Source organism: Hoplias malabaricus, chromosome 15 (assembly GCF_029633855.1).
Source record: "Hoplias malabaricus isolate fHopMal1 chromosome 15, fHopMal1.hap1, whole genome shotgun sequence".
NCBI lineage: Eukaryota > Metazoa > Chordata > Actinopteri > Characiformes > Erythrinidae > Hoplias > Hoplias malabaricus.
In genome coordinates, this window is record NC_089814.1 from 18843389 (window position 1) to 18862327 (window position 18939).

General features: G+C 38.2%; 1 protein-coding gene across 2 annotated transcripts; it reads right to left on the reverse strand.

Annotated features, from left to right (window-relative positions):
- Positions 1 to 362: 362 nt before the first annotated feature.
- Positions 363 to 18469, reverse strand: supt6h (SPT6 homolog, histone chaperone and transcription elongation factor). 2 transcript variants are annotated; one of them, XM_066645745.1, is made up of 37 exons: positions 18228 to 18469; positions 16517 to 16630; positions 16063 to 16227; positions 15699 to 15772; positions 14912 to 15089; positions 14607 to 14688; positions 13535 to 13790; positions 13114 to 13215; positions 12878 to 12991; positions 12420 to 12509; positions 12172 to 12314; positions 11826 to 11974; positions 11602 to 11718; positions 11139 to 11268; positions 10816 to 10966; positions 10235 to 10389; positions 9873 to 10068; positions 9641 to 9780; positions 9341 to 9458; positions 9185 to 9261; positions 8656 to 8791; positions 8409 to 8546; positions 8154 to 8321; positions 7908 to 8035; positions 7607 to 7814; positions 7211 to 7358; positions 6931 to 7073; positions 5119 to 5259; positions 4733 to 4928; positions 4338 to 4576; positions 3990 to 4103; positions 3773 to 3897; positions 3542 to 3654; positions 3328 to 3405; positions 3042 to 3223; positions 2701 to 2897; positions 363 to 2114 (listed from the first exon to the last, which is right to left on the reverse strand). In XM_066645745.1, exons 2-37 carry the CDS (start codon positions 16617 to 16619, stop codon positions 1925 to 1927), a joined length of 5184 nt encoding a protein of 1727 aa, XP_066501842.1. In that variant the 5' UTR covers positions 16620 to 16630; positions 18228 to 18469; the 3' UTR covers positions 363 to 1924. The 2 variants fall into 2 exon arrangements, with proteins under 2 accessions (XP_066501842.1, XP_066501841.1); XM_066645744.1 differs by having other exon boundaries at positions 16063 to 16230.
- Positions 18470 to 18939: the final 470 nt, after the last annotated feature.

Below are 18939 nucleotides of genomic sequence, written 5' to 3' on the forward strand. Positions count from 1 at the left end.
CACCCAATGTTTGGAAAGTAATGGCAGGCATTAGCTATTTATACTAGGGAGTGGATTTAAATGTTCTCAATTACACCAATTTGACCCAATAAGTTTATGACATTTCAGGATACACTTGATTGTAGTTGTATAAAATACAATTAATGATATGAATTTATGAAAACATTATACAGAATATATGAATCATCATCCTATTTCAGTAGGACATGTTTTAAGCAGCTTGTAGAGGAAATTTTGCCCTCTCGTCTTAGGTTTTGCCTTATGTAAAAATTGCAGTGTATCCCAGGTCCATGTCTTGCTGTAGCACATTTTTTTTGTGGTGGCACTTTCAAATCTCAATGGGCTGTAGGATCACTTCAATAAAGACATCGAGCCACTCACCATTTGAAAATTTTATGAAAGAAAGAAATGAAAGCAATCTCAGGAGTGAATGACACTTAAAAGCAGTCACATTCTTTTGCATTCATTTCTCGCAATCAAGGTCACACTTACAGTCGCATGGTAGGACCCCTGTACAAATCACATGACTGGGCAAAAATACATTTTCCAGAACTGAACAACAAATGTATAAAAGAATGACTAGCCTACATGGCAGCTTCAGGGGAGAGAGAAAAAGTAAACTATAAAAATGCATTTTCAACCTAAGTAGATAAAGGATTTACTATGTTTTATAATGTTTTTGAGGTTATAATGAGGTTTGAGGACTGTCACAGTATAAAGAACTTAATATCGCATCAGGGCACATTCTGTTTATGCTCAACTACAGGTTCTTGCATTTATGCCAGTGTACGTATGGTGTTAGAAAAGATACAAACTATTATTGAACTGTGATGAAGCTAAAAACAATATGCTTGTGCCAGCAGAAAAATAATTCAGAGGAAAAAGGAAAACAACAATGCATGGTCACAAGGAAACAAGGTTTGCACCTGGCTAAAATGTAAATCTCAATCTCTGAAGAGACAAGCCAAAATTACCCACATTTGAATATTAATAGAAATTTAAAAAAAAATTCTAATTCATATTAAATTCAGAGCAGAGATTCCACTAATGACCTCGAAAGGTGTACCTGCCTCACAAACACTGATACATCAAAGTCAAAGAGAGATAACAACCACAAAATATCTAATAAGCTTCTGGTATTAAATTGCCTTCATAGCAATCATTCCCCCTTAAAACGTGTTGTTTTTCCTTATATTTGGTATCTAAAAACGTTTCCTCCTCTTAAATCAATACTGAGCTTTTCATATTATTTTTTTGATGAATATAGCACACTGTACCACAGGGTGAATCAAGCAAGGGGAGATACTACTGTCCCTGAAGGTGACAGGAGATCTGGAGCACATTATTCATTGTGTGTGTATTATAACCTAATGTTTTATATTGAAATTCTGTTTTATTTATTGTGATAAATACATACAAAAAGCTTATTGTGTCTAGGATTACTGAAGTATGTGGTAGCCTTCCATTCAAATGCACATTTAATACAGGTGCTGGTTTGTATTAGCCAGCTCACAAACATTCAACACCATCAGCAATGCAAGAGACCATCCACCATTCATGTTTTATTCAAAGTCTTGTCTTAGTTTTTGTTAAAAGCAAAATAATAAAGAAAAAAGGATGGTGCTTGCATGCACTTGTGTCTAAAAAGGAAAAAAAAAATTGACGTTTCTTGACTTTTTCTACACAGGTCCATTTCCTGAATCAGTTTGTCATAAGTCTCTCACACAATTATCAATGAATGACCCATTTTCTCAAAATTAATCACTTTGAGCAGAGTGAGTGTGTTGCAATAAAGAGCATAAGACACCAATAAAGACATGGAGATGACAAAGATGGAGGAGTTTTTCCTTTTTTTTGGTGCGTTTGTGTCAGTATGTGTAGGTTAATGGGGTAGATTAAGAGAGAAATGGTATGTAGATGCCTCCTATCGGTCCATTTCATCCAGCAGGGGTGTAGCATCTCCAGCAATGGACATAGGCGTGCTCTCTATCATAGGGCTTGGCGACGGTCGGGGCGTCATTCTAGGGGTCTTTTGTTTCCGTCTCTCTGCCTCCTTCTCCTGAAGCCACTGCTCAGCCATTTTACCCCAATCCACAGCTGTATGGGTGCTCGTTCTAAATGAAACATAGTTCAGAGGGGGAAAAAAAAGGTTATGAGTTCTAAAGTGTTAAGATCAATGGCACTGGGTGCAATTTGAAACTCATCTCAGCAAAGAGTAAATATGGATATACAGTATACATCAGTAAAATTAAATAACGTATTTGTCCCAGAAAGAATATTGACACTTTCACATGGTTCACCATGAGGCAACAAGAGTGTTTTTCAGCTGAATTGCAGCATTATTTCCTAAATATTTACCCTGCTTAACTGGCTTTGTAATTAATATTAAAAGCGTGGACTGGAAATCAGTGATTACAGAGTAGCTTATTTTTATTTATCTATTTTTAATTAATTTTTTTAATATCAATATGGGTAATGGACAAATGCCTACAGTAATGACTTCATTCTGAAAGACTGTAAAACACTAAAGAAATGTGGGAAACATGGGCCCTATTGTCCAGCAGCCCCATAAAAGAAAGAGAACTGTCAGTTGTTAAAAGCAAGGGGAAATCAAGAAGGAATATCATTTAAAATGCTTTTTCCACTAAATCGCATCTTTTGCTAGTGAAATTAGGCCTAGAGTACTGGGTATTCACTTACTTGGGCTGTGGTGTCCGAACCCTAGATGAGGAAGAGGATGGGGTGGAAGAAGCATGCTGGTGGTGGCCATGGGAGGACTGTGGTGTGCTGCTGGGATACTGTGGTGTGGTCATGGCCTGCTGCTGGCCTGGGGTGGTGTAGGAATAGCTGGGTGTCATCATAGGTGTAGCCATAGGCTGCTGCGGCGTGGCAAACACCTGCAGGTCAACAAAAGAGAAATGGACTGATGGTTCAGTTTGAGTGAGATGCAAGTTATTTCTATAGACAGTAATAACACAGGAAATTGTTAAGATCAAATGTGCAAGTGTGATCAAGCAAATAACGATTTATGATCAGCATACATGATATGCACTGCTGCTGCCGCCTCCTCCTGCGCTGCTGCCGCCACTGTATCCGTACTGGCTGGATGCCCACTGGGCTGGAGTAGTGTTGGGATTCTGGCCCTGCCCAGTTACTGCAGCAATGGCATTAAACATCTGGGACGTCATATTTCTGGGCAGAGCATTGACTGCCCGAGTCAAATCTGAAAAAGAGGGGGAGGGAAAAAAGAGAATAACTCAGATGATGATAAATCAGTAAAAAAAAAAAAAAATTGAAAGTGTAGTCAATTTATGATGCAATACTGACCTGCAATGTTAATGTTGGCAGGAGTTGCGTTCACAGACGCTGGTGTTCGTGTTCTACTGCTGCTGCTTGGTGTGATCCCTTCAGACAGAGACAAATAATGACATGTGAAAACACAAAAATATACATCTACATATTAAGTGTTAAAATAAACAGTGAAAACAATATTCTAATAAGAAAATCTTAGAATACTGGTAACCCTGCATCTTCCACTTACCTGGAACAGGCTCCTGGTAGTGGTCCTTGAACCAGCGGAAGAGACCATTGACTGTGGGAAATATCTGTGAACGGTACCTAAAACCATCAGGGGTGATGGTCACATACTCTATCCTGTAGACAGACAAGACAAATTATTTCAAATAAATTTGTAATACATTTCTCATAAACTGAATGTAAGGCACATACATTGCCCCATTGTAAAGTGAAGCAGTATCTAACTAAAGCTTACCTTGGCTTCCCTCTAGGCTGGTATCCCAGAAGGAACTTTCCTGGTAGGTCTTTGCAGGCTGACACAAAGTAGGGGATGAATGTTGGTTTCTCTTTCTTGGTCCTTATTAAGAGCTCTTCCATTTTCTTAAAAAAATACGAGGAGGCACAAACACTTTATAATAAAAGAATTTCCAAAGTCATTAAAAAAATTAAAAAAACCAAGGCAGATACCACACCTTCCTGTCTCCACTGTTGCAGTCCTGGAAATACTTATGACCAAGCAAATCCCGAGCAAATGCTGCCATGGGCTGCACATAACGAGCTGTGATTTCATCTAAATCCTCAAATTCCTGTATATGGATAGATTAACAATAATAATAAATTAAAGAACAATTTCCTTTAATCACTGATCAGGTAAATGAACACAATATTTAATAACTTGGCTGGTAAATTCTGTCTTTGAGAGCAAAAATGTCAAACTCTTAGCTAGTTTTGAGTGGATGAGCAGACACAGGACATATAGCACTGGATCTCAGAGCAACAATATTACTCAAACCAAAGGCTCTTCTTCTTTGAATGCTCACCTCATTGTTAATCCAAAGTGTGTGTCCCAGGCTGAAAGCATTTTCTTTGCCCTCTTCACGTACATCCACATGCTGGTAGATGCCATCTGCTACCTTCCAGGTGACCGTCAGGTGGTTTTCTCCCTTACTACTAGGCCTGATGACTACATCACCCTGATCCATCGTTTCCATCATCTTCTCTGCCTGCTTGAAGTTGATGTTGTGGAATGATGGGTGAGCAATAACTCTCTTGATATAAGCTATGGAAAAGATGAGGGCAAATCCAAAACGTTAAATTAGATATTTGCAGCAATCTGTAGGCTTAAGAAATTCAGTAATAACTGCATGATCAAAAGGATAGCAAGCCTTCAAATGATCTTGTGTGTAATGCAAGGATTTAAGGTTAGAGTACTGACTAGTTCTCTGCTGTTTCTTCTTCTGTTCCTCATCGTGTTTGACATCCTCAGCTTCAGCATCAAAGTCATAGTAGGTGTCTTTGGGAAGCTTCCACTCATTGTTCTTGTCTGCCAGATCTGAGGTCCTGCAGGTGAGGTCCACGTTGAACTTTTCAATATCAATCTTCATGATCCTACAATGCACGGTCATTCCAACCTAGAAAAGTAGAAAAGATGTTAGTTAAGACATTCATAGTTGAATGCCAAACAATAAAATATAATGCCATAAATGCTCAGATTCCTGACATCCAATAGTACCTTACTGGTGACATAATGGTCCGGGATTTATCTGTTGAATATTGAGAAAAATTAAGCCTACATTTCAATCTGAAAACAAATGCCCTCACCTTGACCCTTTCTTCAGGATGCTTAACCACCTTGTCGGAAAGAAATTTTGTAGGGATGAAACCCATGACACCATTGTCCAGACGAGATCTCACACCAATAGCTTGACCTGGACAAGAACCACTGTCAAAGTGATTCCAGACCTGAGAAGAAAATCAACCATTATGAACCACCTATGATTTTTACCACAAATAAAAATGTGCACCCATGGATTTTCCTCCATTTTGGGGGCACTAGGCAAAATCTTGCTTGAATTTCTGCATGTTTTTGTTGCTTTTTTTATACTGGAAATTTGCATTCTTTAAACAAAACTATCTAGAATAATTACTAATAAGTATAGAGAGAATACAAATAACTGGGCCTAAACTGAACAATTTAAACACAATTATACATTTATGAGAAAACCGAGGCATTACTGATGGCATTTTGAAAGAAAGAAAAAAAAAGTGATGACTTCAATTTAAGTATCAGTTTTGTGCTTTAATATGCTACATGTGAAAACAGTGTGATGCTTAGGGCAGGTGCTCACAGCGGCTCTCCACGCTTGTAGCAGCAGGTGCTGTGTAATCTCGTGTTAAACTGTATTTTAGGACTCTAATGATGTGAAGAACCGCCATGTTTTCCTTCAGCCGTGTGTTTCCTTCTATATTGTGTTCATGTGTATAGAATTCTCGCTTAGTTTCTCTCTATTTTTGGCTCTGGGACTAGTCCTTCTGGGCTCCGGAGTATATCTCAAGCTTGATCTTGGCTTGTTTTTCTTGATTTCACTTTGCACTTTTTACAATACAATCCAAAATGCTCAAGTCTGTCACTATCTTTTGCTTACGTTCAGTAGGCAACAGAAACTGGAATCTTTACAGATTTCTCAAAAAAAAAAAAAAAAAAAAAAAAAAAAAAAAAAAAAAATTAATATATATATATATCTCAGAGGATCGTGCCCCGCGCCACTCATTGGACATCATCTCATTTAATGTTTTTTCTTTTTTCAACAGTTTAAATCAATATGGAATACATTAAAACTATGAAGAAACACATGTATGTAGTAAACCAAAGTGTTAAATAAACCAGAATATTTTTTATGTTAGATTCTTCAAAGTAGCCACCTTTTGCTTTGATGACAGCTTTGCACACTCTTGGCATTCTCTCAATCAACTTCATGAGATCGTCACCTGGAATGGTTTTCAGCGAACAGCTGTGGCCTCATCAAGAATTAATTTGTAGAACTGCATGCGTTCTTAATGTGTTTGAGACCACAACTTGTGTTGTGCAGAGGTAGAACTGATACAGACTATTAATAAGATGTGTCCAAACTTTTGATGGGTACTGTATATAACAGTCTCAAAGAGCAGAGAGGTCAACAGAGGTGACTTTTCTATCTGCACTGTGTGTGTGTGTGTGTGTTGGTCACAGTGGTCTGCCCACTTTTGAAGGCGACATTTCCTGTTTCAACATGTATGGTTGAATTACTCCAATAATAACATTTGCTATTTTACTACCAACTGTATGTTAGAAAACATAAACAACAATTTTGGTGAGTTGAAGGTGAGCTGTTAAATTCTAGCTGCAAATGAGACATGGTTGGAAAGGCATGGACTAATAATATATTCATGAATACACACATACTGAAATAAGGCAAAGGTGTAGAGTTATACCTAAGGCTGTTTTTAAAATAAAGGTCCGTTTTTCCCTTGGAAATATCTCTCTTCATCTAAATGGCATGTAGGAGAGGAGTTTCATGGAGTTTAAGTGATGGCTTTTTATAAAAAAAAAAAAAAAAGCTTAATTACCAAATGTCAAAGAAAAATGTGCCTCACCTCACTGAGTTCAGGGAAGTTGTCTTGCTGACAGAAAGGACACTGCCAAAGCCCAGTCTCATCATTACGAATGGCCTGGTCATAACTTTCCCCTTGAGGCCGCCTGTGAGCAATGCCAGTTACAACACTGGTGATCAGCTTACCTGCAGAGAAAATGAGAAAAAAATATCTAAACCAGGAAAATGACTGAAAAAATGAACAAATATGTCACTCAAAATATGAAAATATGTAGTACGAGATCACAAATATAGTTCTACAGGATTGGTGGTGGAGTGCCTACCGATATAAAAGGTCTCAGGAGTCTCTTTGGTAAGCATGTTAAAGACTTCTTCTGTGTTGGGGGGTCTGTAAGGTGCTCGGAGATCTTTGTACCTACAGCTGAGCTCTGCACGAATGTCATACAATGTGATTCCTTTGTTGCCATAACCCTGGTGTGTGGGGGGGAGAAAAAAAGTACTTATTATAAAGTTTGAGTGATAGACAATGCTGCAGACATGCAGAAAACAAAGAAATGTAAAAAACGTAATAGACTATCATCCTGCAGTTTACACAACAGTGTAGGTCTCAAAAGGACTGGCTTTGTTAGACTGGACCTGTGATTAAACATATCACTGAGCATCTTAGATCACTGGCTTAATGCAAGAAAATGTGAATGGGTGCAAAATGGGCGACTCACCTGTCTTTCCAGTTCCTCTGCAAAAGCATCCAGGTCCAAATCTTTCAGCCTTTCAGGGTTTTCCAGGATCTCCTCTAAAGCTCCAGCAGGGTTTGCATCTTCTGCAGACTCATCATACTCCAGAGCATCTACAGCCATTTTACGTGCCCATTCGTAAGTCTCAGGATGCACACGAGAACCATCTAGAACCTCGATGTAGGAATCCGTGCTACATGGTGAGAGGAAAGTCAGCCAAATATCTATGGAAAGTCCAGTGGAACAAAGCAAGCAAATGATCAGCAGCACAATTATGAATACTCACCTGTCTCCGAGAGAAGCAGTGTCAATCTTGATAAAGCCAGCACAGTTAATAAAAACTTTAGGTCCCATATGACACATGGTTACCAACTGAGTTCGATTTTCCAGACGAGTATTATTCTGTTTCAGAATCTAGAAATAAAAATGTGGAGGCAGGTCAGCTTAACCCCTCATCAAGTTTTTAAGACAGTGAGTGAATGAATTGGTCCATGTTTTGTAGGATAACCTCACATACTGAAGAGACGCTTACCTTGAGCAGATGCGAACCTTTTCTTGGACCCAAACCACAAACATACTGGACCAGACTCTGCGTGTAAGGATGTGCAATGGCTCGATTCACATCCACGCCAACCTCATTCACTCGGTTAATAAACTCACAGTACAGAGCTCCTAGCAACTCTTCCTTTACCACATGTTCCTGAAGATTGACATGCAGGAAATTACAATCTTTAAGAGATCTATATTATTTAGACTAAAATATACCAAAAAAAAGCCAGTGCAGTACCTGAAGCGGATGCAATTTGAGACAAAGTATGTCCTCATCGCTGCTGCACACCTGGGCATACTCTACCAGGGGATCCTGAATCTTGCGGGCCACAGACACAGCTTGACGCAGGAGGGGTGGATAGTCCCTGAAGTCAGTCTGTAAGCACAAAATCATTTACTTCAATTAAATGCTTAGAATCATAGGATTTTGATATGCATCCTAAAACTTTAAATGATTTAAGCATGAGCCAGTAATAAAAATTCACCTCAGACTTTTTGCTGTTCATGTATAATGTAGCCAATTCATTATCCACCAGCTCAACCCCAACTGCAGGCAAAGAAGAGTCTTGTTCCAGCTCAGCAACCGTTCGCTTGATGTCCTCCATCAGCATATGAGCATCCCTGCAAGAAATAAATAAATATAGCGCCTTTCACACACTCATGGATGCCTTACAGTGTTAGGGGGAGAGGAAAAAAAATAACAAGGATAAAGAGAAGAGGAAAGGTTTATAGAGATTTAAAGGAAGACGGCTAAGAACAGAGATGGAGAGATTGAGGCAAAGTGTTCCAAAGACTGGGAGCAGCTGCACTAAAGGATCTGCCATCAATGGTTGAGTGTCAAATATGAGGCACAGTAAGAAGTGGGAAAGAACAAACAATGTTGGCAAATATTGGTTACCAAGCTAAAAATTGTAAGAGCAAGTCTTTTCATATTTCAAATGATTTATAGCCCATAACTTGAAAAGCTACACAGCTTGTTAGGTTAATCAAGGCTTGTGATTGGCAGGCCCTTACCGATTTTCTCCAGAAACAGCCACAACATGAGGCTTCTTACTGAGAAGAAATTTCTTCAGATTTTCAATGTCTTGAAGCTGAGGAGAGATAAGTCTTGATAAATATTTAAACATAATGCCAAATATGCCTTGAGGAAAATTTTCATTTTTGTCAAACCTTTTTCTCTCGTTCTTCTTCTCGCCACGCATTCCTCCTCTTCAAGAAATAAGGAAGTCTGAGGAAGTCCACAACCTCTCCTTCACCATTGATGAGAGCACAGAACACAGGTGTGTCTCTATGTTAAAACAGACAGAAAAGTATTTACAAAACGATAGTGACAAATATATAGCTATATGATGCATGTGTGTCAAGGGAACAACATAATCCTCACCAAACCTATAAGATGCTATACTTGAAATAAGTTAGACTGAAATGGGGGTTTGGGCTTGTTGACTGGTGGTTATGAGTAGTTTGTACCTGCCAGAGGCAAAAGCCACTCCCAGCACACGGATGCCCTTGCCCTGAGACTCATCCATTAAGTCATCGTCTTCCTCTATCTGTTGGTCTGGACGATATGGAGCCACTTTTAGCCAGTTATACAGTTTCCTGCAGCATGACTGTATGACAAAAAAATGGAAATCAAGAACCATTTCAATTTGATGGTGATATACATATTCAAAAACTGATTATAAAGCTTGTTCAAACTAACCTTGACAATATTCTCCTTTGCCTCAGCAACAAGTTTATTCTTCAGCTCCTTGGCCATCTGAGGATAGAGGAACTGTTGGAGGGCACGTTCAATGGCCAACATTCGTTGCTTATTCCACTCCTGCACCTGGTGACTGAACTCATCCCTGTAGTAGAACTGCTTAATCTCATCAAAGTATGTCTGATCACCCCCATACCTGCAAATATCAAGGAATACATTCAATAAAAAATGTTAATGGACAAATTAAAGAATAAAGCATTTTACAATGCTTTTCTTTTTCAAATTACAATGAACATGAAATCTGGTCTTATTAAACCTTTGCCTATGGTTTAAACACAAATGGCTTGGCAGGATGGTTTTACCCTTTAACTCCAACCAGGTCAATGCAGATGTCTACAGTGAGCAGTCCTTCATCCTCTGCCAAACACATCTTTAGGAACTGATCACCACTCAGCTCCTTCACAGGCTTGTTCTTCAGGTACTTGAAGGAATATGCATAGTGTGCCTCATCAACATCCTGGGAAAAGAAGGAAAACCAATGACACATCTAACAGAAAGAAACCACACAGTAAATCTTGAATAAGAGAAATATTAAAAGAAAAAAATTAAGTAGGGAGAAACACAAGCAGATACTATTGTCTATTGTTGACGTATAAAAATAACTAACAATCACATAAAACAAATATTCTAAAAGACAATTACAATTTGAATGAGAGTCTAATGGGACTGAAAAGTTGCTAATCTACAGATACCCTTTCCTTGTGGATATGCATGTGGTAGAGCATATTTAAAGAAGAAGGGGGAAGAGGAAAGAAGGAAAAAATAAATAAATAAATAAATAAATAAAAAAAGAGGCAAAGCCAGAAAAGATCAACATATTTGCAAGAGCATTCCTATTTGGTGTTTAATTTTAACACTGTACACAGTATATATGAGCAAATACCTTCTTGCCCTTCTTAGTAGGCTTGATGTTGATCTTGGCTCTTTCTTGGAAGGTTTGTCTCAGCACATGCCGGACAAGAGGTTCACGGGCAATCTGCATGGCAACCATGTAGCGTGTACCCTCTAAGACAGCTTCTGGTGTGCTAAACTGGCTGTATATACAAACAAACTATTTAATACACCCACAGAATATTAGGAAAAAAACCCTCTACCAAAAAGCATAAGTGATTTTTGTTGTTTTGGGAGATACTGTTGAATAGTTTAATCTGACTGCATATTTTCTGTCAAGCTCATCTGGACAAATTCCAAGGAGTGTTCTCTTACCTGCATACATAGTCCTTGGCCAATTCCAAGGGCTCTGCAGGGAACTGCTCAGTCTCATGTCTCTGGTAACTGTCACGCAAGTTTTCACCAAACTGCTCAGGAGTGAGACCAAATTTCTTGGCCAGTCCATCTGCAGAAATAATAAATATAAGAGCAAAAAATTAAAATCTCAGATTCATAAACATTCATTCATTGTCTGTAACCCCTTATCCAGTTCAGGGTCACTGTTATTTTTAAACAAGGTTCAGCAAAACAAGGAAAAGCAACCCTTACAACACCAGAGAAAACAGAAACCTGCCATATTTGATCAACTCTGCAGGTGACATCACATTTACAAATTTACAAATGTAATTTCAAGAAGCTACTTCTGTTTTCTTGCCTTTCATTACAACCCCTCAAATTTGTGTTAATACGTGGAAACAGGACGTCCCTCTTAAGTGAAGTTAGGGAAAGACTGACATACCAAGTCCAGCAGACTGGCAGATACTGTACATGTCTCGGCGGGAAGCTTGTTTTAGATCTGGTCCCTTTTGCTCCTCTTCTTCCTCCTCCTCTTCCTCCTCCACCTCAGCTTCTTCACCTAATAACATAAAGTGACCTGGCATCAGCTCCTCTGAATATACAACTGAACCCATTGTTCAGAACATACAATACAATAAAGCCTAACCCATTGTAAACCAGCTTTACCGTCTTCCTCAGACACCTCCTTGATCTTCTTCAGTTTCTTCTTGGTGGCTTTGGCTGCATTTTGCATCTTGGGTATATCTCTTCCATAGTAGAGCAGGAAGTGGTTGTAGACATCACTCAATTCATCCATAGACTGGACATCTTTCAATCTGTCATAATAAACAGTGGTTATATACAGAAAACTGACAAAAGATGCTAACTCTACAAATAAGCCAGGTGGGAAATTTGACTAATAAGGCAAGCCACTGTAAAACTCAGAAATTATAAAAAATATATTTTTTAAATTATCATACCTTCTTAGTAAAACCGTGAAAATATTCAATTTGCTGTGGGGTAGGAACACTACCTTTCCATGTCAGCTGTGTCTAGAGGACGAACAGCATCAGCCAGCGGTTTATCTGGGTCAGCTGAGATCTGTTCAAACTGATAAGACTGCATCCTCTGGAAAAGACGTGTCAGGTTCTGCTTGCGTGTTTTAAGCTGAGTCCACTGTAGAAAAAGGCACAAATAAATAAACCAGGATTTTGTAAATCATTTATGCATTCCAAAGGCACAAATAAGAAAGATGAATGGTATAAAATGAGATGGACTTACCTTTTCATCCCACTGCCACACCTTCCATAGATCGTTAATGTTGAGTTCTGGTTCCACATATTCCTTCCTGTAGAAGGCAATGAATGGAACCTGGAAAAATGAAGGTTTAATGAAGACATTTTAATGCTATGTAAAGGCCAAATTCACCCAATGACACCCAACACTGAGCTTAAGAGGCAGGTGCGCCTTTTGGTTTCCATTTGTTCTTTGTTCATTCATCGTTTCACTGTCTGTGTCCACTTATCCAGTTCAGGGTTGTGGAGGGTCAGGTGCTTACCCGCAATCACTGGGCACAAGGCAGGACCCTAGACATGGCTCAAAACATTGTGTAGTATGAAAAGTAAAAAAAAATGGCCAAATAACTATTTAACAGGCTTCAACAAACTGCATCTAAATATTTCTAGAGGTAATCTCCAAAGTGATTTTTACATGTTATATGTTGAGATGTTTAATCCTACCTCAAAGTGTTGGTTTCTCATGAAGTTAAGTGCTTCTTTTATCTTCGCAATAGTACTGGGTCCTCTCCTGCTAAAATTTGTGGTGGTTCCACGATCCAAATAGTCAGTGCTCTCCTAGAACATAGTCCAAATGAAAAAGAAATGAGGATTTTAAACACATACAGAAGATGTAAGATCACAAGAATTTGGGAAACTCATGCATAATGCTAAATTATCTGTCAGAAACTGATTAAAACCTGCATAGAAATGGTTGGTGTGGAGAAAGCATTCCTGTAGATCCACTCAGCCTCTTCTTCCAGCTCTTCATCTTCAGCAGGTTTCACAGGTATAGCACGCAACTAGAGATCACAGACAAAAATAAATAACGTATTAGTGGTTTTATTAAGCGATGTAAGTACATCGTTGTGTTTGATGTTAACTCTCTCCCTAACACATTTGTTCATCTGATGATGAGGTTCTAACCAAATATCATAAAAACTACTATGAAATGTTAGAATCAAGTAAAAAGAATGATTTCCTTTCATTGGCTTGGCTCTACCCAAAGAAAAAAAAAAACCATTGCATTCTGATTTGCAATTAATCATTACTCACAATGTGTTTGATTCACTCAAAGATTATTATATTTATTTGAATGATCTCACCAAATTAAATACAAACCTGAAATCTCTCTGGCATATCTGTCGAACGTATTTCATTATCCTGGTCAGTCATGTGGCTGCTCTCCAGTTCACTAGGTTCATAAATCTCAAAAATGCTGCGGCGGCCCACTCTCCTCTTAGTCTGCTTCTTTGGTCGATCCCAAGCTTCATCATCCTGGTCCTCTTCCTCTTCCTCGGCACGATCGTATGCCTCGGTGTCAAACTCAGCAAAGTCAAAGTCACCACCAAAAATCTCCTGAGCTTCTTGTAAAGCACTACGAAGCAGAGGTTGCAGAAGGACATAATAGATTATAGCACAAACAGGACAAATCCACAAGACCTTCATGACTTTCTTTAGGCAATTCAGAAATCTAAATCAGCTTTTCAAATATGTAGATGTCAGGATACTAACATTCAAATGGCTAATAAAAAAAAATTATGCATATAGTACTGTGCAGATGTTTTTGCAGATGTGGAAAAAAATACTGCAAAGTATGAATGTTTTCAAAAACGTGTGTCAATAGTTTATATTTGTCAGTTTACAATAAATTGATTGATAAACCAATCAACTTCATCTGTAGGTTGTAACCTTGTCATTAACTGAAACAGAAACAACTGTGTAGGAAGCTTAAAACTGGTTCAGTAACTGCTAAAATCAAAAACAAATGTTGAGGTTGTTGAAGACAGTTTCATGTCTCTTGCCATATAACATGTGCACAGCAATAAGGAACCAGGTAGTTTTACTGCATCCAAATGGGGGCCCCTATTGAGCAGACTAGGCTGCTGTTCAAGCTATTTTGATATAGCACAAAGAACCGGGCAAAGTTGAGGACCTTATACACAGTTGTCAGCCAAAGAAATTTAGGGCAGCAGATGAAAAGGCACATCATGCTTAATTCCTTTTGAATTTGGATGATGTCCAACAGTGCCATCAGACCAGAACTGGCAAAAACCAGGTGTGATGCAGATACACCCATTCTACAAAACCAAAAACTGTCCAAGGTAAAACTGATAATCTCATAACTATAGGGCCAACAATTAGATCCCTGCACCACCCAGAAAAAAAAATACTGAAACACATTTTAACTTACGCATCTGTGTATCCTGTAAATTTCTTTCCCTTCTTTTTTGTAATGGGCTGTCCATCATCATCCACGATAAAATCATCAATGTCTGGAGAAAAGACAAAATGCCAGTCAAATACACATTTTGGATTACAGTCACATGGTTATGACTAGGCTAACAGTTACAAAGGCTCTACAATTAAATATATACATATATGCTCTTGCAAATCAGACTGGGATATCCATATACTGCACAAACAACAAAAGCATAATTCCCACCTTCGTTGGCACCAATTAGGGTTGTCAGAATATTTATGAAAGATATTTCTTACCTGACTCCTCCTCTTCGTCCTCTTCATCATCATCATCTCCAGGCTGAGGTCTTTCTACAGCTTCACCTTCTTCCAATTCTCCATCCCCATCTCCAGTAAAGATTTCATCTGCAATTAGGTCTTTTTCATCATCTTCCCCTTCATCATCCATTGTTTTCACTCGTGAGTACTTCTTTTTCTGTATCATAAAACACGAAAATGTTTAACTCTTCTGCCATTTAAAACAATGACCCATTCAAAGGGAAACCTTCATTAACGTTAAGCAGTTAGTTTACACTTCCTAAAACAAACAAAACAAAACACAAAAAATAAAAACTATTAAAATCAGAACAATTCCAATGGGGTAAATAAATCCCAAAAGTGTTTATAGACATAAAGCACTGAATCAGAGTCCTTTGACGAGCAGTTCCTAAATGAGTGTGCGCCAGCACCTTGTGGAGAACTTTTGGTTAACCCAGCGGTAAATGGGCAGAAATTCCACTTGCAAAATTTAATAATCTTTTCCCATATGATTAAACAGTGTAATTAAATTAAATGTGACTGAGTAATAAACATGGCTCTGTCTGAACTTTTTTGGTGGATGTTGTAGGCATCAAATATTAAACGTGTTTACATTTACAAAATACAATCAAGATGTTCAGTGAAATCACTGGAAATCTTTAGAGTGTATGTCAGTTAAATGAGGTTCAAGGGAATTAACAGACCAAGGATTGTTTTTCTTAAAGTATTTTACAAAATGTTAGAATTGGGTTTTGTAGTAACAACAGAAATATTTTAGGTGACTTACCCTCCTCTTTACTTTGACTCCCAAGTTCTCTTCAATAAGATCAAGATCATCATCATCCAGGCCATCATCAAAAACTAAAATCGAAAAACAAAAACACATCATCATACTCAAAGAAAGCAATAAAAAGTGCTCTGGTATAAAGCCTGTAAAGCTCTAAAAAAAATTTTTTTTTGTTTCAATTTCTCTTTTGTTTTAATTTTTCTCTTTTTTAAAAATTATTATTACAGTGTTTATTCTTTACATAAACGGTTGCAACTGTAACAGCAGCAATTTTCTCTCTGGGATCAATAAAGTATTTCTGAAACTGAAAATAAAAAGGTACATTATTGGATTATTTCGTGGTTCAAATCCAGTGGGTACATACCACGCTTCCTGCGTCGTCGACGAACTTCTTCTCCAGAGTCACTGTCTTCTCCTCCACTTTTATTTCCATCCACCTCTGCTTCCTCTTCTTCATCGTCATTGCCATCATCAATAAACCCTCTTAGATTGCCATGTTCATCCTGATCCTCTGTATTCTCCTCTTCTTCTTCTAAATACACAGTAGTAATCCATAAATACCTAAGCATTTAAATACTGCCACTGCCAGGATCTTAGCTGCACACGAACATTTTCACCATGCGTTTACAATAGCAAAATTATATTAGCTCTTACACACAGTGTTCATGTGTACGTCACCCCAGTTATATTGTGATATTTATCATTATCAGGATATGTGGAGCCTTATATCGGGATATGAAATTTTGGTCATATCGCACAGCCCTAATAGGAAGTGACTGGTCTCTTGTCACTTGCAGGTGTGAATGCATAGTCCTCACCATCATCATCTTCCATAAACCTCTGTGTCTTCTTAGGTTTCAGATCCTTCTCTTCAAACTCCTCCTCAGACTCCTCAGCCTCGCTTTCAATGAAATCAGACATGTCTGCAAGGGCTATTGAAATACACACAGAAGTAGTGCTGATGAGAATCAAGGGTTACAACATCTACAAACAAACAACCATTTCTATATATTATACAAAACAACACAAATATAAAGGCTATATGGTTACCCATGTCATGTTTAATATGGATAAATTGAGGTAAATAAGAAAAAAAAACTTTTTTCTGTAGTATTTTTCCTTAACATTCTCCTTAGCTTTTAGAGGCACTGTAGTCTTTTGTCATTTAGTTTTTTCACATATGAGCAATTCTAACCCCCATAAATGATAGTTTAAATCTCCACTTTGGTAGCAGAATTTGTGAAAACTAATCAAAATTATACTTTAAGTTTATTTGACAATTTTCCAATCAGCAGGCTGCCTATGCATCACAACCAGTGTAAACTTCTGGTGTGGAAGCATATCTCAGCAGGACTAACAATTATGTATTTATTTCAGATTATCATTATCATCAAGGCCCTGCAAAAATGCACTCTGCTTACTTAGCTTTAATAATAATAATAATAATAATAATAATCTGCATACAGCCAGAGTTTAAAAGGAAAAAAATGCAGTCATATGTTGTACCTGGCCGAAATATATTTTGTATGATATGTGATCAGATATCTAGATCATCACAAACCCCAGCCTCTTTCAGCTTAAAAGACTTTAAAGAATGTACCAGTGAATGACAGAATTTAAACTGAATAACGGTCTGTTTTCTTGAACCAGATGATGTTTTTATAAATCAATCACACAAGCCATTAAACTACAGGTGGGCAATATGGTAATATTTCATGACAGAGATACATAATGTATTTAAATACTACTGTTAGTATAACCAAGCTAACACTAAATATCAGCTGTTTTTATTAGCGAAAGTATGAGTCCCGATTGACTCGAGGTAGCCTAAGTACACAGTTACAGCTTGTACACTGACGATGTACTACAAACACAACAGAACCTCAAAGCAGGAAATAAGGCTAACGTTCCCTCAATTTAATTATTCTGCCCCACAACTGATCCCATCGCTACTTTCCAGCACATAGTGAGATAGTGAAAGGCAGTGTATTAGGACGCCTAACCATTTGCTAATATACACAGGTAGTGATACTAAAGCTACACCTGCTGGCACTCAGCTAGGGTTAGGAAATTATTACCAAGATAAAAAGCCGAAGGGTGAAAAAAAACAACATTTAATGTAAAGTCTTAATGTTTCTCCTGTTGACAGTAAAATAATAAGCTCCCTGCAGTGATTAAGAGGCAGAGAGACAGACGAGGGAAACGAGGCACACACACACTTGCTCTTTATTCACCTAGCACTACGTCTTTTTCGAATTCTCTGTTCCACCTTAAATGGCGCCACTTCTGGAACACAGCGTGTTACAAAGCGTTAAGGTGGAATTGAAAATAAGAACAAGAAGTTGGCGGATTCAAAGCCAGTTTCGGCGAGTGAACATCAAGCTGAAAACAAGGCCTTTAGCAGCAGCGTTAACTAAACCGCAGCTTCCAGCTACCTCTTCAAAACTCAGCACACAGAGCACCGTGTGAAAACGCGAGTAGATGCTCCATCTCGGAAGAATTATAAAGAAGACAAGGCGATATACTTACGGTCCCCTGCGACGCCGCTGGAGTAAAACCCTCGTAAAGACAGAGAGTGGTAAAGAAACGCTTCGTATAAAGATGAGCTAACAACAAAAATGGCTGAGATACCGCAGCGGTGTGATTCCGGTTTTGTGTTAAGTAACGTCCGGTCAGCAGAGAAATCTCTGAAACAGAGCCATGAAACTTAAGACAAACACCAGGATAATGTTCACACAAACACCCGCAACCAGAGAATGACTTTATATCGGCGTGGATAAGCACGCCTTACTGCGTTAAGCAGTATACAATTTAACGAAAATAATAATGACAAACGGGCTGTGGAAATGAATTGACTCCGCTTCACTAGGGGGCGCTTCACTAGGGGGCGCTTTACTCTGGCGCCCTGTCTCTTCCACACGCTCCAATATTAAAGAGTGTCTACTGAGAAGATTCCCCACATGTTCAATGTTTATCAGACGCTAGCGAGAGAGGGGGACAGGTACCAAAGAATGGGTTCTTAGCTTTTATTATTATTTTTTAAATTTTTTTTTATAAAGCCATGTTTTATAAACAATAAATACATTTTATACAGAAATGTATTCAAGCAACCAATATCATTTTTACTTTCATATTTTCATTTGGAAATATTTTTAGCTGAAAGATATAAGCTTTTCTATCATAAGCCACTTTGTCCAGGCTGAATCTCAAACCGATGTCAACTTCCTACATAGTGAATGCT

What these genes read in the sequence shown, in the direction of transcription:
- supt6h (XM_066645744.1), bottom strand. Translation starts at nt 16,619, where the DNA reads ATGTCTGATTTCATTGAAAGCGAGGCTGAGGAGTCTGAGGAGGAGTTT. An exon ending in GACACAGCTGACATGGAAAG is followed by an intron (nt 11,975 to 12,171) that starts GTAGTGTTCCTA and finishes TTATTATGACAG; the next exon opens with ATTGAAAGATGTCCAGTCTA. An exon ending in GCAACAGTGGAGACAGGAAG is followed by an intron (nt 3,898 to 3,989) that starts GTGTGGTATCTG and finishes TATTTTTTTAAG; the next exon opens with AAAATGGAAGAGCTCTTAAT.